Source organism: Tiliqua scincoides, chromosome 4, assembly GCF_035046505.1.
Source record: "Tiliqua scincoides isolate rTilSci1 chromosome 4, rTilSci1.hap2, whole genome shotgun sequence".
In the NCBI taxonomy this organism is placed as follows: domain Eukaryota; kingdom Metazoa; phylum Chordata; class Lepidosauria; order Squamata; family Scincidae; genus Tiliqua; species Tiliqua scincoides.
Genome location: NC_089824.1, coordinates 187,877,113 through 187,894,395, shown reverse-complemented (window position 1 = coordinate 187,894,395; position 17,283 = coordinate 187,877,113). Strand labels below are relative to the sequence as shown.

The window sequence follows — 17,283 nt, the reverse complement described above, 5'->3', positions numbered from 1 at the left end:
ATCACTTCTACTTTAAAACACTTCTGTTGTTCCTGTTAATCCAACACACAAAGGCATATCCTTCATAGTTCAGCCTCTGGGACAGGCTGAATAACTCGTGGCCCACTAAGCCATATGTAACCCACCAGTTATGCCTGGGTCTTCCATGTGTTTGACATCTCCTTTGTCCATACAGTCCTAGGCCTGAAGCAAGAACAGTTGCTTAATTGAGCTCCTGATACATGGATGGAGGCTTGCATTTGGCTTAGCGGGTCACAACTTGCGTTGATATGCTCTTAAATGACCTGAGTTTCTACTTGAAAACCAAACGACTTAAGCTAGCAGGGAACGCAAGTTATTTTCACTCCTCCATGTCCATCAGTATTAACCAGAAGGCATTAATGTGCAAAGATATGTTTAAAGGTGTTAGCTAGAAGGTCCACCTTTAGAGCCTGGCAAAGGGAGGGCATTCCTGCCAAGGGTGGAGAATAGACCTGCAGGGAAGCTGAGCATTGTCTTGTTTACACCCAACTGAAATGTAATTCCTGTGTGAGACAATGATTGTGTTAAGAAATCTTTGGGTGGGCATTTTGTATTAGCAAGTGTATGGGTGGTTTAGGATGAATGACTATGCAATCTGTGAGACAGGAAAGAAAATGAGCTCAAGGAACAATTTCTTATGATTCCCTATACTAGGAGACAGGAGGAAGAGCTTTCTTTGGGCTCATATTACATCACCTCAAATGCTCATCAAGTCCACCATCCTGTTTTCCACAGTGGTCAGCCAGAAGTTTCTAGCAAACCCATCGGCAGGGCATGAAGTCTTCCTTCATGGTTGCCTGCCAACAACTGGTATTCATAACGCCCCTAAACTTGCAGGCAGTAGCATAGCCAGAGGGAGGTGGCGTAGTAGCTACTGCAGGTGCCACAATGCACCGTATAAGCAGCCCCTCCCACTCGCTGTTGGAACCATTCCAGGCGGCGAGGGCAACATGCAGTGCTGTTCTGTTGCAACCTGGAATGGCTCCAAAGGCAAGTGGGGGGGGGGCTGCTTACACTGCACATTGTGGCACCTGCAGTACTTACCACACTGCCCCCTCGCTACTCTACTGCCTGCCTGTAACATATCATCCTTGTGACCAGGAGCTAATATAGACAACTCCATGAATCTGTCTCATCCTCTTATCAAAAGCTAGTGGCCAACACCACTTCCTGTGGCAATGTACTGTATTCCCTGTTAAAAGGTGTTGCCTGAAGAACTACTTTCTTTTCTTTTGTCTGTTCTAAATCTCTTGCCAATCAGTTTTACTGGATGAGATTATACGATTTGGGGAGAGGAAGAAAGGCTAAATTTTTGTGGCTAGCAGCTCAAGCTGCTTGGAGCGTAGCGGAGCTTCGTATTGATTTTTTTTCCCTACTGCAGGAACTGTTTTATGCATTCTAATGTATTGCTACCCTCCCAGAGAGCATTTGGCATTGAAAAGGCTAAAAAACAAGCAAAAACTCTTCCGTAGGAAATTAAGACTGGATATAAAACATGTTCTCCACTGTATTGTGCTGTTTACAGAGTGGGAACATGGCTTTTGCATTTCATTACTTGGATACTGGAGTCAGGAAAAAAACAACACACTGGGGTATTTAAAAATAAGCGCAGACTTACTTGGAAAGAGGAAGCCCAATGGTGAAGGAACCCAAGGATGTGGTTGGGTATCTTTTGCACTTGGCTGTTTCTTCTGGGTAATGGGAAACTGAAAGGGCCTGCTGCTCTGGGGGAGGGGGCTGGAGCTCCCTGTCATTGGTCAGAGCAGGAGGGAGGGGGCCAGCTGGCTCCCGGATGGGAGGCTGTTTGAAAAGGCTGCTTTCCAGGCATCCGCGGTTGCAGTCAGCCCAGCGCAGGCTTCAAGTTTCTCTTTGAATTGAGCGTTGCTGCTAGTTTTAACCCTTGATCTAAGCAGATCCCAGACATAATACACTAAAGCCATCTTTTGCTAAGACATAGGCTAGCAGTATGACCCTCAAGTTGTTGGAATGGAGTAGCAGCCCTAGTGAAAAGATGTGGAGGTGGGAGGGGAAAGGGATGGGAAGATGAGCCAGAATGAGGTTGGAGAAAGTACAGTTCTTGTCTTCTGGAAAACACCAAGTTGTATGCAGGTCAAGGAAAAAGAAGGATGTGTCTAGAACAAAGTTACACAGTACAAGAAAGAGCAAAACCAGCACTTCTGCAGAGTAGATGTTGGCATTTCGACTACAATGGAAATGCATGGCCACCGCTTCAAGACTATTACAATATTCACATTGGTTAAGGCTTTGGCTCTGTAGCTTATTGAGGAAGGATGGGTTCAGTTATCTTAGCTAGTTTATAAGAGTACCTGAAGTCTCACGTTAGTCCACATTACTTCTAATACTTCTAATAAATGTTTTACTGATCATACATTCTCTCATAGAGCATGACAGGTGAGTGTCAGAAGATGGGGCCTTGAAAGTCCTGTCTGCCACTTCCACCCTTTCAGATACAGTGCCACATTCCTACAATATATTAAATATACAATAAACAGTGCCATATTCCAGATATATTAAAAGAATGGCAAGCCATGGGTGTGCAAATTTTCAATGAATTACATCTCTTTTGGTGCCGAAGGAAACTACGTATTTGAGAAGGTATGCATACTAATAGAAAATGAAAATTATTCCATACAAATAATGGAAATTATTTGCAAAGGTATACTAAAATGGAAGATGGCCAACGAACTATGGACAATTTCTGTGCAATTTTAACCAAATATATGACTCAGAATTACACAGAAATTGTCCATAATTCGTTGGCCACCTTCCATTTTAATAACTCCACTGGTGGTGGGTAAGTTCCATGTCGAAGACTGAACTTCCACAGTAGCTGATAAATCAGTTGGCAGGGTCTGAATTAAACAGTTTTACAGTTTTTGACTTCATGAAACAGACTAGGCGCTGCTGAAAGCAAAAGATGCAGGGTAAGAATTAGCCAACAAGGCCCCTGGATGTTGTTCCCAGTTAGAGAAAATGCATCAAATGACAAAGAACTGGCAGAAGCTCCATCTGAAGAAAGGAAAAGCCTCAGGCAGTATTGTGATAGTGACTAGCATATATGAACCAATGCCAACCTCCTAATATGACAGAGATGTTAATTGCTGCACCCTGGATTCAATTCAGGTGATAAGGCCAGATGGAGTTTAGTCCTAGGGGAAAAGACGTACCATGCACAATTGGATGGGTGTATCCTATATAAAACAGTGTTTCTAACTAAGCTGTAAGCTACATATATATTTAAAATGTTCTTGGCACTTCCCCTTTGGAGTTCTAGCCCATTATGAGAGGACCTTTTCAAATGGTAAATCTGTTTTCCTACTTGTGCGAAAATCCTGTCTCATTGCTTCAAAAACATTTACATGTACGTTGTATCAGCCTCCTTCAAGATATCCAGGAAGTACAATCAGTTCTCTTTATTCGCGAATTCACCATCTGCAAATTCGCTTATCTTCGAGGGGCAGAATTGCCACCTACCTCTCATTTTTTGGCGATGATAAGAAGTCTCTGGAAGGCTCCCTGAGGGCTGCTGTAGGGCTGGGGTAAGCCCAGGGAAAGAGCCAAGAGACAGGAGGAGGAGGAGGAGGAGGAGGATGGAAGCAATCCCCTCCCCACTGCTGAACTCTGAGGCCTCCTTGTTATTCCAGCAACCTTCAATGAGTCGAGGGATAGCCAGCACTGAGAAATTACCATCGCGCAACCTTCAACACATTGAGGGATATCCAGCACAGAAGAGAAAGCAGATGTTGGAGACTATGATGACTCCTCACTATCACACAGCCCTGTAGATTTCAAGTTAAGGTTCAGATTCATACAGTTCATAGTGTGGTGAAGAGGGTCCCCTGGAACTGACCCCATTTTCCCCATAGGCTCAGTGATTCAGTATCCACTAATTCAGTATCCATTAGGTTTTCCACGAATCTAACACTAGCGGATAGCAAAAACGGACTGTAATTGTTAATACTTTCTCTGAAATGATGCTGGGGTTGACTTCTTACCGTTTTTAAGACTCTGTTCAAAGTGACCCATTTTGAATTCTCTTACCTGTTTCCCACAGATTCTGCTTCAGGTTTGACAAAATTCACTTAAATATTTCTTCTGCCATTTCTTTTTGATTTATGATATTTCACAACTGCCAACCAATGACAAGTCTATGTTTAACTCATGAGGTGGTCTTAGAGAAGCCCCAATCGTTTAGCCTCAGCCCCTCATCAGAATATGAAACTGCTCATGCTAGCCTACCTGACATGGGGCACAATCCTAACCCCTTATGTCAGTGCTTTCCAGCACTGGCATAGCGGTGCCAATGGGACAAGTGCTGCATCCTGCAGTTGGGTGTCACTCACGGAGGCCTCCTCAAAGTAAGGGAATGTTTGAGCTGCATTGCTCAGAACTCAGAGCTGCATTGCCCTTATGTCAGTGCTGGAAAGCACTGACATAAGGGGTTAGGATTGCACCCATGGTTGTATAGATTACTCAGATAATGTCTGGAAAGCACTTAGAGCAAGGAAAAGTAGCAGATTTGCAAATACAGTTATTTCAAGTGCACAGAATGAATGGATAGAACTACAGAACCCAAGTCAATTGCCAAAACGTGACAGATTTCTTTCTTTCCTTGGAGTGTGTGTGCATGCACAGCAAGCAACCAAAACTACAAGACACAAAATGCAATGAATCCATTGCAGATGCCTCATGGTTTGGAGTTTGATGAACCAACACTGCATTAGATGGGAGCGCATTAATTTACCTTAAGAGCAGACCTGTCTTCAGTCTCTGCACAGAGATCTGAAGCTGAGCATTCCTTGTGCAATGCCTCTACCTGAGTCACTACAGAAAAGACTGGGATGACCATGGAGAGAAAATGGAAGAACCTGTGGAAGCCAGAGTCTTCCCCTCCGCTCTCAGCCTTTGACGCTGAAACTTCAGGCAGCGTTGGACTCAAAATAGACCTCAGGAGGTTCCTCCACCCAATGGCTGGAACAAGGCCTGGAAACAGGAGCTGCCGAGTCATCACATTTTCCACAGAGCAGTGGAAGCCGCTGCTAGAAGTTGGGTATGGGGGTGGGGTGGGGGGAGATGCATATTGCACTTGGTAATTGAAAACAGGACTGGCAGCAAAGCAGGACCTGGTTGCAAAAGAGGGACAACACAGACTTCTTAAGGACCTGCCTGCCTCCGTTGCAGGAATCGCTGTGAGCTGCCTGTAGGGGGTGGGGGAAGAGGGGGGAGCACTCAGGAATTTTCTAGCATTGGCGAACAGACACCACTTCTTGCTAAAGAGAGGATGACAGAGGAGAGCAGCGTATGATGGGCACACACCCGCCTTCAGTCATGACCTGAGGTCCTTCACTTTCTGACACACTGATGAAGACCCTGTTCTGCCTGCTGTATTCATTTACTCTCCTCCATTGATTTAAAAGCCGACAACATTTGTTCTTTATGTTAAAGATAAATAGAAAAGCATAATTGTCCCAGAGCCAAGCTTCACATTAAGCAAGCTTCACATTCACCAGGCAATTGGTCCTGACTGCGTAGTTTTGCTTTGCTTAATAACAGCTGTGGAGAGGGGATCCAGATTAGGACATAGCATGTGCAAGAACAGGCTTTCACTCTTTCACTCTTTCGGGACTCACTACAGTCCCAACCTGGCTATTTGGACTGGAAGGATATCCCTATTGGTGCCCTGGGGAGCTTCCGTCCTATGGCAAATAGCAATGGAGAGGGGGATTCAGATCAGGAATACAGTGGGGACAGTTAAAGCCCCCTTTCCCTTGTACCTTTCCCAGTCCCAGTTTGAACTGAGTCCTTCTGGAGTTGCTATTTATCAAAGAAAATTAGGGCATGTCCCAGCCAATGGTGTGTTTAGCATAATGCATGATTTGGCCCCTAGAATATGTTAGTAACAGTAGAAAATATACCCCTACAGCTGAAGTACAAAATAGTAGCCTACATGTTACATGGTGTTTTAGTGTTCCTGTGTGTGCATTTATAGACATGGGCCAAGATGCACCCACACTCCACTCAAGATATTCAGAGATTTAAGTTTTAACACCCTGAATAAAGACCAATGTAAGAAATACCTTATTGTACATATTGCTACAGCGGCAAGAATATTGTTTGCGCAAAAATGGAAATCTACAGACGTGCCAACTAGACAAAATTTAATAGACAAAATTTATGAAATAGCAGAAATGGAAGTTTTAACAGAAAGAATGAAAGAGAGAGATTTAGATAGAGTAAGAAAATATTGGAAGCCTTTTTATGACTGGATAGATAATTTTAGTTAAACAATATTGAGTGTTTCGATAAATCTAAATTTTTATACTGATAAATATGATAGCCTTTGTATTGATGATTATTGTATTTTTTTCAGTCATTTTGATTGCTTTTTTTTTTGAATGATGCATGTTGTAATCTAGAGCCAATACCCTCATGTGTAACCTGTTTAGTATCAGCCCTAAGTATAACCCATTTTCCTTACCAATAAATATTTTTTTTTAAAAGGAGTATAAGCCCTGAAGAACAACAAGTTTAACATCTCACACTAAGAAAAACAGGAAAGAAAGACTGTTGTGATGTATCCCAAAACCGTCTTGGGTGACTGGGGGTAGGCTCACTCATTTGAAAAGTTTGCTAATGGGCTCTGAAAGTACATAAAGTGCCTATTTCAGAGCAGGATAAAGTTAACAAGAACTGTAGGGGGAAATGACACAGCAGTGATTCCCTTTAAAGTTGAGTAAAAGAAGGAATTCGGGCAGGTCTTATGCAAAAGAAAGACCTGCCTTCTTTATAAAAGGGACAGGCCCCCTGTCCTTTGCAATGGGTCACATTTTTCAGCAATATCTTCAGCAGGCTGGCCAGTTCCTGACTCCTTTTCATCATCTCCCAAGTCTGCTGGCCTGCATTTTGACTGTGCGCATGAGTTTAGGCATTTGTTGCTTTTCCATAACCTTTTCAGCAGCATACAGTAATTGTCAGACTTTCTATTCCAACACCTGGTGGCACAGTATAAATGCAAAACAGGTTCACCCTGTTTTCGGGAAGAGAACACTGAATTAACCCGCTTAGAGGGCCATGCCCTGCTTCTTGCAGCCTCAGCTGTGCAACAATAAAATGTTCCCCTAAACCGAACAATAGATAATGTGTGGAATTTAATGCCCAAGCTCAAACTTGTCTTAATCAGACATTGACCTCTCTCCCTCCACAGCATCTTCAGTGCTTCCTACTTATTCCCAAGGCCAGTGAGTCTGTGAAACATTATAAAAGCAGTGAGTATTCTTTCTCTCTAGTCTCCATGTTCAGTTTTCTCCAGTGTTAAGCTATCTCACCAGAGAGCTACATGGCTCTTTTTTCAGATCCTGCACAGACAATGCTCTGCCTGGCAGTCCTCCTTAACATTTGTTTCCAGTTTGGAAGGGCAGGCCTTGAGCCAAATTGGGCTTAACTCCTTCAGTATTATCACGTATGATGACAACAGTAAGGAAAATTTCCCCCAGCATCAAACTTCTTTGATCCTGGCCTAAAAGCAAAAGTTTCTTGTGCCAGTCATAGCTGAGTACTAATTCCAAGTGTCAAAAGAATCCAGCTGCATTGTGGGATAGCTTGGTGTCTTCCAAATGGGCCACAAGGCGGTTACTCTCCGGTCTGGAGAGCTGTTTTCTGAGCCCAGTGCCTGAAGCTGCTTTTGCTAAACTGGAAGGGGTACCATGTTAATGCAGGCAGCGAATGATGATGGTTTGGATTGCTTTAAGGATTAATTGCATCGCATTCTGATTCCAGGAGTTGCTCCAATGAAGCAAGTTAGTTCACCAAACTTCCAAACAGAAAGCTAAGCCAGGGTGGGTCTTCCGTCTCAAAGGAACCTATATAATGAAATGTGCCTCATCTACCACCCATCCAGACCTATCCCACCTGTACCTGATCTGAAACTTCACTAGGACTCTGCCCCCCCCCCCCAACTAGTATTTGGAATTTTTACTCAGGAAGAGCCTTGTTTGAGGGAGGCCTACCTGTTCCTGCCGTTATTCCCAAAAAGGCACTTCTGTAAGGTCTCTTGTGGCTGGAATCAGCACACGCTGATGCAACTGACATGCATGGTCTCCTGCTTCTACTGTCTCAGTTATGAACAGAGCACAGCTAACAAGTCCCAGCTGGCCCATGTGGGCGGCTCGCTCGGGCTCATCCCAGTCCTCCAGGGACTGGAAGAGAAGGGGAGGCAGTTAACAGGAAGAGCAATGGAAGATGAGAGGTGTGGTCTGATGCTATCCGCTCTACAACATCTCCTGAATGTGCTCTGAACTGCCTGTGTTTCCACATCATCTATCTTCAGCAAGAATCTTCTTCCACCCTTTCTTCTTCTTGGCATTGTCCCTAGCATTCACTGAGGCTGCTTTCTTTTTCTGTCCACCCCAGCTTTCGATTGTGTCCTAGGACTGACCCAGCTCTCAGAAGAGATGAGATCCTGACAGTCTTCCAAAGCCTCTCTCAAGCCTTGCCTTCCATGCCCCCACTACTTTTAAAGATGACTGGGAGTTCTGCTTCATCTTTCCATCTTCTTCTTTTTGTCCCCCTGATGATGCTGTTTGCAGATATAAATGTAACGACCATCTCTATGGATGCATGCTCTAAACAAACCTCCTTTCCCAAAATATAAACTGGCCCACTGCTTCTCTAGCATCACTTCAGGGCTGATCTGATCAACTTGAGCTCCAGCTGCAGCCAGAGCAGGGCTCCTGCTTGAGTGATATTCAGGCAGCAAAGATGAGCTGTATGATATGCACTGTCCCCTTCAATATAACCCAGCCTCCAGACTCCTTCTGTCCCTTGTTCTAGTAGAAACCCTCTTACAGACCTGTGCTTGTAGAGCCTGCCAGGAAGCGGAACAAGTTATGTTACCAACACCTATATGAAGTCTGAATTCTGTAGTCAAGAGGCAACGTACTGCTGAGGGCCATGAAGCATCACGTGAGGTCTTATAAGATTGGGATAAGCGGCTGTTAGGTAACAGATATGACTGAAGTCTATAGACAGCTTGTCTGCTACTCTGAGGCTCAGGATGAGGTGCAAAAGAGATTGGAGGAAATTTCCGTTGCAGCAGAATTCTTATTTCAAGGAAGAAACATGTGGCATGAAGTAACCTCTCCTTGATATAGTCTCACAAACTGTTCCCCTCTCCAAATGTCAGGGTTGTGATTGTCTCTACTGGCCATGAAGGATCAGTGTGGGCTGAAGGCAGGGGTAGCAGGGATCACCTAGGTACAATGGGAACTGAAATGTATGCGACAAGCCCTAAGAGCCCAAATCCGCCATCATGACCAATGCAGCAAAAACACAAAAGACTATTGAGTTGAGCCCAATCTCTTGCCTAGTTTCAGCAGGGGAACAGAAAAGAGCAGTATTTCTCAATGTTTGTCCACCGCCATACCACTTCACACAGTCCACCTTTTTGAAGTACCACTGGAAGTTACTGGTGATGACATCATTGCCAGTTACTTCGGGATTGGGAGACAAGATATGACGTGACAAACACCACTAAGAGGTTCCGGGTGAATAGGAGGGCTTTTTTGAGAGTAGAAACCCATTCTTTTGTGCTTGCCCACCGAGCCAAGCTTCTTACCGCTGCTTGTTGCATCATGTTCCTGGTCTCGCTGCTGTGCGGCAGGTGTCCAGGGATTCCATGAGTACCACCAGACATGAGTACCACTGGTGGTACCTGAACTACTGGTTGAGAAACACTGGTCAAAAGTATTCCAGGATACTTGACTGGGAAGTGATGCACTGGATTACCATTGGCTACAGTTGCATGCTAGGGCCTGTAGTTTATGGACTATGCTTCCATATTAAGCATGGTCAGTAGTGGACTCTAATGTCAGCATTGTTGGATTGGACCAAAATGCACCTGGTCCAACAACATGTTTCCAACCACAGTCAAGCAGGTGTTTCTGAGACTTCACAAGCCTGGCACAAAAATGTCCCCAGCATTTGGTAAACAGAGGTATATTTCCCCTAAACACAGAGCTTTTATTTAGCAACCGAGGTTTTGAAAGATATCTGATTTGGGTTACAAGAAACAGTTGGAAACATGATGGCAGACAAAGGCAGCAGCAAAGGAAAAAAAGGGGGGAAAGACAAAAAAATTTCAGCAGTACAATCTTGCCATCTCTGGTTGTTTGCAGCTAGCAATAATGGTTTTAGATTCTATCAGGGTTGGTGGCTGGAGTTCACTAGGAACCCAGCTAAACCATGAAATTAAAAGTTGAAATTAAAAATTATTAAGTAGATAGCAGAGAACTATGCTGCAGCTGTAGGATAAGCTGGTATGGAGTACAAAATACCATGAATCATGGTATGGAGCGCAAAAGTTAGAAGAGATAGCTAAGTGATTGGGAGGAGCAGTTCATTGCCTTGCAACCAGCTGGAATTGAGAGAAGTGAGAGTTAATGACCTGTAGATCACCATAAACTGGAAGTTCAAGAAACAGGGCATTGCACTGACTGACAAGGAATTTGTAGAAAACATTGGTACAGCTGAGCTACCAGGAAGTGGAAATGTTATTCAATTAAAAAGTCTGGCATGATCATGGAAAATTGTGCCCCCTAGTGGGTTATGTATATACTGTACAGTATAGGTTTAATATACCTAATTTGAAGATTACCGCGGGGAAGCTGGTGTACTGTAAGCCCCAAAGCAACACATTTCTCTAGTTACTGGAGAACGCCACTCACAGGCATGGATCTCGCCTGTCAGACACATTAGTAAGGAATATTTAAGGAACATTCATTATTAAGGAAGCAGGGCTAAAATGGAAGGAAACCGTGCAATAATAAGTTCCTAATGAACACAATTGTTAATTAAAAGAGTCAGAAACACGTTCCATTTTAAAAAGATGATATTCTCACTGTCCAAATTCTGCCCTCATTTTCTACACCTCCCACAGAATCATGATATGCATAGCCAAGCCTTTATGGTTATTAAGAATATTTCTATACCCTTTATAAAAATAAAATAAAAATTCTCAAAGCTCCTGCATTATTGATCTCCTCCACATCCCTCTTCCAGTTTTTCACAAAGACTCTGTGGTTAGATTCTTATTTTTATTTTTGCAATCTGCCGTGTGTGGCTCAATTTAAATGTGATCTTCTCTGAAGACTTGTGCCACACGTAAAAGAGGCATACCCATGCTTTGGTGCATCCATACATAGCATTGGCAACCAGCAACTGTAATACAGTGGAGGCAGTGCTGTGGAGTACACTTATCATGCATAATGTTCACATATAAGGTGAATGAATATTAAATGTGACATGGGCCATGCGGATCAATTAAACAGAGAAATGTTCTTCATGCAGCCACAGGAGGGCAGGCACAGAGCGAGCAATTGTATGCTGCCTCCTAATATAAGGCAATAGTCCTTAACGGAGGTCTGCAGGACTAGCAAACAATGCTTGGAGGTGTCTTGCATAACTCCTGAACTATTACTTTTGTAAATTTGAGAATTGCTTTTAAACGGGTGAGTGAAATCACAAAGGATAATAACAAAAAAGGAAAGTAAAAGCAGGCAGTTTTGCAGAGAAATAATAGCCAACCAGACTTACAACCAAACCCTAACTACATATGACAGCATGCATGCTTTTATGATGTTGCAGAGTGACACTGGCAGCCTTTTCAGGGACATTGCTGCAGTCTGCGGTGGTGGCCCCATCATGCTGCCACTGAAGCAGGTAAGCCCTTACAGGAGTTGGGTGATGGGAGGCGGGGTGGATGGGCTGGGAAGGGGAGGAACAGGTGAGTTTCTGAATGGAGAGAAGGGATGGTGGGAGACAGAAGTGGGAATGCAAGGGGTGGCTAATGGCAATAGCAGCTTGCACTGGATTCTAACCCCATTCCCTCAGTGCGGGGGTTTAGTTAGGACTGGGCTGTTAAAAGTGTCCACAGCGCTTTTGATGAAATAGGGTATTGATGAAATACTCAAGCAGCATTTAATAGTCATACCACACACTTGAAGCTGCTGCAACGAAACATTCCATTCCATACTAGGCTTCCCCCCCCCCCTTAACCTACCCAAGCCAGTGTTGCTGCAAGCACACTTGAAGCTGCTGCAATGGAATGGAACGTTCCATTCCACATTGCATTTCGCTCCCTTCAACCTACCCAGGCTGGTGTTTGCGGCAAACATGAAACGGAGTGAGCCAAGTGAGTCAGAAACCAGCAGCAGAGTATGGTGGAACAAGTGACATGAAGCGGTGGAGTGCAGGGGCAGGTTACACACACTCTCTCTCTTTAAGGGGCCTCTCTGCCTCTCTTGCCCCTAAGCGGCAAGAGGTCCACTGGCTTCCTTGTCTCATCATTTGCTCTAAGAGCAAGTCAGTGACCAGGCACACCATATACACTCATGTATAAGTCAACCAGGTTTTTCGGATCAGTTTTAAGACCTAAATTTCTTGACTTATACACAAGTATATGGTATTTGTTCTTTATTTTCTTTATTTTTTATTTTCCTATTTTTAAAATTAGTTTCAGAAATAATTCTACCCATGAGCTCCTTGGCAAAAACAAAAATGTCGGTGGAACACTTATCACATGAATTCATCGCATCTACGCAAAACCCAACTTTGTCTATGTATTCGAACTGCATGATTGCGTTTTCAAATGAAAGCATGAGGCCAAGCAAACTGGAAAAAAAAATGGATATCTTGCATCCAGAGAGGAAAGATAAACCCTTGGATTTCTTCAAAAACCTTTGAGATAATTTCAAGAGAAGGCCAATAGTGACACCACGCATTACAGAAATTAGACAAGGGTCTTGCTGCATCATACAAAATTAGTATAGAATGCTCACAACATTAGTGAGTTGCTTCTCCTGCCATTGGTGAGTTGCTTCTCCTGTCCATAATCATTTCTGATGTCATGAATTTGAGTGCCAAAGGCACAGTTCAGGCAATTCCTTTGAGTAACTCCACTGTTACCAGAAGAATCGATGAGATGGCATGCGACATTGAAGAGGGATTGGTCAGTTCAGTCCAATCCAAGAAATTCTCTTTACAGTTAGATGAATCTACTTTACAATATAACAATTCTCTTCTCATGGCTTATGTGAGATTCTGGAATGGTAATTAACTGATGGAAGCAGAGGTGCAACAAGGGCAGAACCTGAGGGGTACCTGCCCCACATGCCACGCAAAGATGGGGGTGCATGATTGTCTTGCACTGCTTATGGTTCTCCCAGAGGAGGGGGTGCTCACTGTGGTGGCTTCACACCCCCGTTCCATTTGAAGAAGTCAAAAGTTACTTAAGGGAGAACAATATACTAATGGAGGATATAACTGCTTGTGCAACTGATGGTGCCACTTCTATGGTTGGTCAATACACAGGATTCATCACCCATCTAGAAAGAGTTATACCATTGGTCTTTATTATTCAGTGCATCATTCACATGGAGCAACTTGTATCTAAGAACTTGGGAGGACTTCTCCATATTCCATTTTCAGTTGTCATAAAGGCTGTAAACAAACATTCCCTGACTTTGAGGAGGCCTCCATGAGTGACACCCAACTGCAGGATGCAGCACATGTCCCACTGGCACTGCTATGCCAGTGCTGGAAAGCACTGACATAAGGGGTTAGGATTGTGCCCTTAAGAAAATAACAAAGACTTCCAGACACTGATGCTGCATACCAAGGTGAGGTGGCTTTCCAACATTTCCAACATTTTGTTACACTCTGGGACACCATAGTTTCCTTCATGTCTGATTAAGAACATGGACAAAAACTTATGAGTGCTAAGGCATTTTATCTGGCAAATATCTTTTAGAAACTTACAGCCCAATCCTAACCTGCTTTGTATCCAGGGCAGGTTAGCAGATGGCTGGAGGGCAACTCAGAGTAAGGGGATACTTTTCACCTTACCCCGAGGAACGCCTCAGCCACCCCTATTCAGAACTGTGCCAGCAAAATCACTGGCGCAAATCCAAGCAGCCTGTGTAATGTTGCTCAGGCAACATCAGGATGGGGGTTAGGATTCAGAACAAGAATGGCTGTTGTAAACTATTGCCAAAGGAGGGGTTTGCAGAACCAGGAAGTTTATCACTTCAGAAGGGCAAACCTCCTGAGGGAATCTCCTGGCCCTTTCAGCAAGCAAGTGCTGCTGGGATACATGCAGACACAGGAAGAGAGCCAAAGGAAGGTTGATAACACTGGAGGAGGGACTAGCACAACCTTTCCACAGATAAATCCCCATAGTGGCATGAATGTATGGTTGTAAATCCCATGTGGGTTGCAATTCACTGATGTAAATTTTCCATGGAATACTGAATGTTTGGGAGCTTTTGTTGCATTGTTTGCCTCTTATTGTGTGCCCTGAACTTCAGCAGAGTCCTTCTTGTGTTCAGTTAGGGCATCTAAATACTGCACGACTGGCTATTAGAGAGTATAACTGTTGGCTCCGTTGCAGGCATAGCCAAAGTAGGAAGCAGCAGACTGGCTGAGTCATTCTTGCCACTTCGGCAAGAGTCACAGAGAGAAGCACTGAAGCTGTATGTCCTGGCTTGCTTCATCCTCTGAGAGATGGTGCTCTGGCTCACTTGCTTCCTGAGCAGTTACACTTGGACCTGTGGGTACATTTTCAGGAAGTGAACCACCCAACCCCAACCCCCACTCAAGGGTGCTGGGGGCCGGTATTAGCTTGCAAACCCTGGAGACTTTGAGACTTGCTAGTTGAAACGTTGGCCAATCCATAATGACTTCAGGGATTCAAAAATATTTGAGCTAAAGAGACCTTTGGGATAATGGGAGTGCTGTCTTCATGGGGTATTCCCACATGGTTCCACCTGGGAGAAGACACAGTTAACAGCAAAAATGTAAGCAAGTTTACTCAGAGCAAGTCTCACTGAGGCCTAGTCTACACACACCACACAGTAAGGTGAAAATGAGGTGACTGAATGGACTGTCAATTCAGACTACAGCACCACATTTTGCTGCATGTGTAGACTGAGGACCCAATCCCATCCAACTTCTCAGCACCGGTGCACTTGCAATGCAGCCCCGAGGTAAGGGAATAAATGTTCCCATACCTTGAGGAGGCCTCAGTGACTGCTTCCCCACCACAGGATGCAGTGCACACCCCACTGGCACGGCTGCATCGGCTCTGGAAGATTGGATAGGATCGGACCCCAAGTCATGGGGACCCCAAAAGGCTTCATTTTTTTAGTAAGTGTGCTCTGGACTGTATTCATAATCTGTATGATCAAGATATTTGGTTTTGGGGGTTTCTTCTGTACTTTTATTCACCCAAGGACAAGGTTAAATTGTGATTTTTTTGTTTTTGTTTTTTGCATGCTGATTAACATCATTCTCCTCCCTCTATATCTGAGTGCTGATTAGGGATAGGGATAAGGAGGAGAATTCAGTCAGATGTCTTGGCTGAAACATGGGGTCACCTTGGCTGAAGGGGTTAGAAGGAAGAGCAGCAAGTAGACAGTCGGTAAGGAATTATAAGAACCCTTCTTCCCCTTGTGTGCATGCACTACCTGCATGTTTCCCTCAGACCTCCAATGTTCTCATCTGTGCAGGTGTACTAGGAAAAAAATAAAGCTTAATACCAGCTTAATAAAGATGGAGCACTGGTGCAACATATGAGGATCTCTGTCCCTCAGCCTTGCATTTGCAACAGTGTAAGACAAAGTGGGTGCAATCCTGCCAAAGTTAAGCATATTAAAATCATTGGGTTTCAACGAGAGTGATAAGCATGTGCTTAAAACTCTCCCATGGAAAATCAATACAGCCCAGTCCTATTCTCCCCCCACCACCACCACCAATGCAGCCATACCAAGAAGGTATGCACTGTATCAAGTGGGGGAGGGGGGGCTGGAGATCTAGAGGCTTCCAAGCAAAAAAGGAATTATTTACCTTTACCTCTCCATAAGCCTCCTTGTACCTGTGCCATCTCTGTAGCTGGCACAAGTCTGAGGTGAAGAAGAGGACAGGGAGGTTTGAAAAATAGGGAATCTGATAGGATCTTCTAGTGTACGGCACTGCTTCCAGATCTACCCCTACCCCCACAACTACCTTATCTGTTCTGCCAGGTGCAGCAGACTCCAGCAGTGGTGTTGTGGCGCTGTGCTCCATCAGCAGCCATTTTATGACAGCAGAACTCTGTCCCACTGTCACAAAGCCTTCCTTGTGCCAAATATGCTGAATTTGGGCTGAATTGTGTCCTGAACACAAGAAGAGACCACAGACCTGCAGTCAAATATTTGGCTGGTCAATTTAAATAAATATGTGCAGTTCCCCTTTGTGGGTCCCAGAGATGTCCATTTCTTCTTTCAGTCTCTGTTTATTCTAGATCCCCAGCTACAGTATGGGAGAAATACCTTTCAGGACTGTTGTACAGATGATTAATACATGTTAAGTGCTTTGAACACGTAAAAGACATTATACAGATGATGATGATTTCTAGTTTTCCTTTCCACTCTTTCCTTTGGCTTTCTCCTCTTGCTTCATTCCTACAGACTACTTCCTGGAGCTTTCTGCATACCTTCTGTAGGCTCTGGGCACCTCAGCAAATGTCAGCCAGACTCATCTTCTTATGACACTATGGTATCTCAGCCAGTCAGTAGCTTAGCTTCACCATTACTACTGTAAGCATCTCTTTGTGAATGCCAAATGCTTCTCTCATCTTGGAACTCCAAAGTTTGTACAGGGTCTTAGACTGAGTAGTAGCGAAAGCCAAGAAAGAAAATAAATATGTGATTTGGTTATTCTTTGTAAAATTTCCTCCATAAGACTTCATCACCTTTTTGGGAGTAAGACCCATTCAACTTAATGGGACAGGCAGCCTAATTCTATCGAAATGGCAACCGCTGGATCCAATGGGTGATGGGCTAGCTCCAGGAGTCAGTCACAGTACCAATGGGTCTCCTTGGATCTGTGCCCACTCTTGAGCTGGCACAGATACAAGGAGGCTTGTGCCAGGCTGCCCAGGCCAGAAGGGAGGTCTGGATACGGTGGCAGAACCTGGCTTTGCCCCCCTACTGGGCCTGATCGTCCTCTCCTCCCACCCTCCCTTCACGCTGTTCCACCAGCTCCCCCCCTCCTCCCACCCCACCTGAAAATATTCACCACTGGCTGGTGCTGGAGGAGCGATGGTGAGCTGTCCATGTGACACTGAGGCCCAGTACTGGTGGCCCCTTCTTTCTGGGGGCCGTGGTATACAGCATGTTTGCAACACTCAGTGCCAGTGCTGAAGCTCAG

General features: G+C 44.5%; 1 protein-coding gene across 1 annotated transcript in view; it reads right to left on the bottom strand.

Moving 5' to 3' along the window:
• Positions 1-9,733, bottom strand: part of LOC136648562 (receptor-type tyrosine-protein phosphatase V-like) — a 72,426-nt gene extending 62,693 nt beyond the window's left edge. Inside the window, exons 1-2 of the mRNA XM_066624679.1 lie at positions 9,656-9,733; positions 8,129-8,237 (exon numbers count right to left, since the gene is read on the bottom strand). Of these exons, the coding sequence (XP_066480776.1) occupies positions 8,129-8,237; positions 9,656-9,733 (187 nt within the window). The remainder of the gene's footprint in view (positions 1-8,128; positions 8,238-9,655) is intronic.
• Between the last annotated feature and the right edge of the window lie 7,550 nt (positions 9,734-17,283).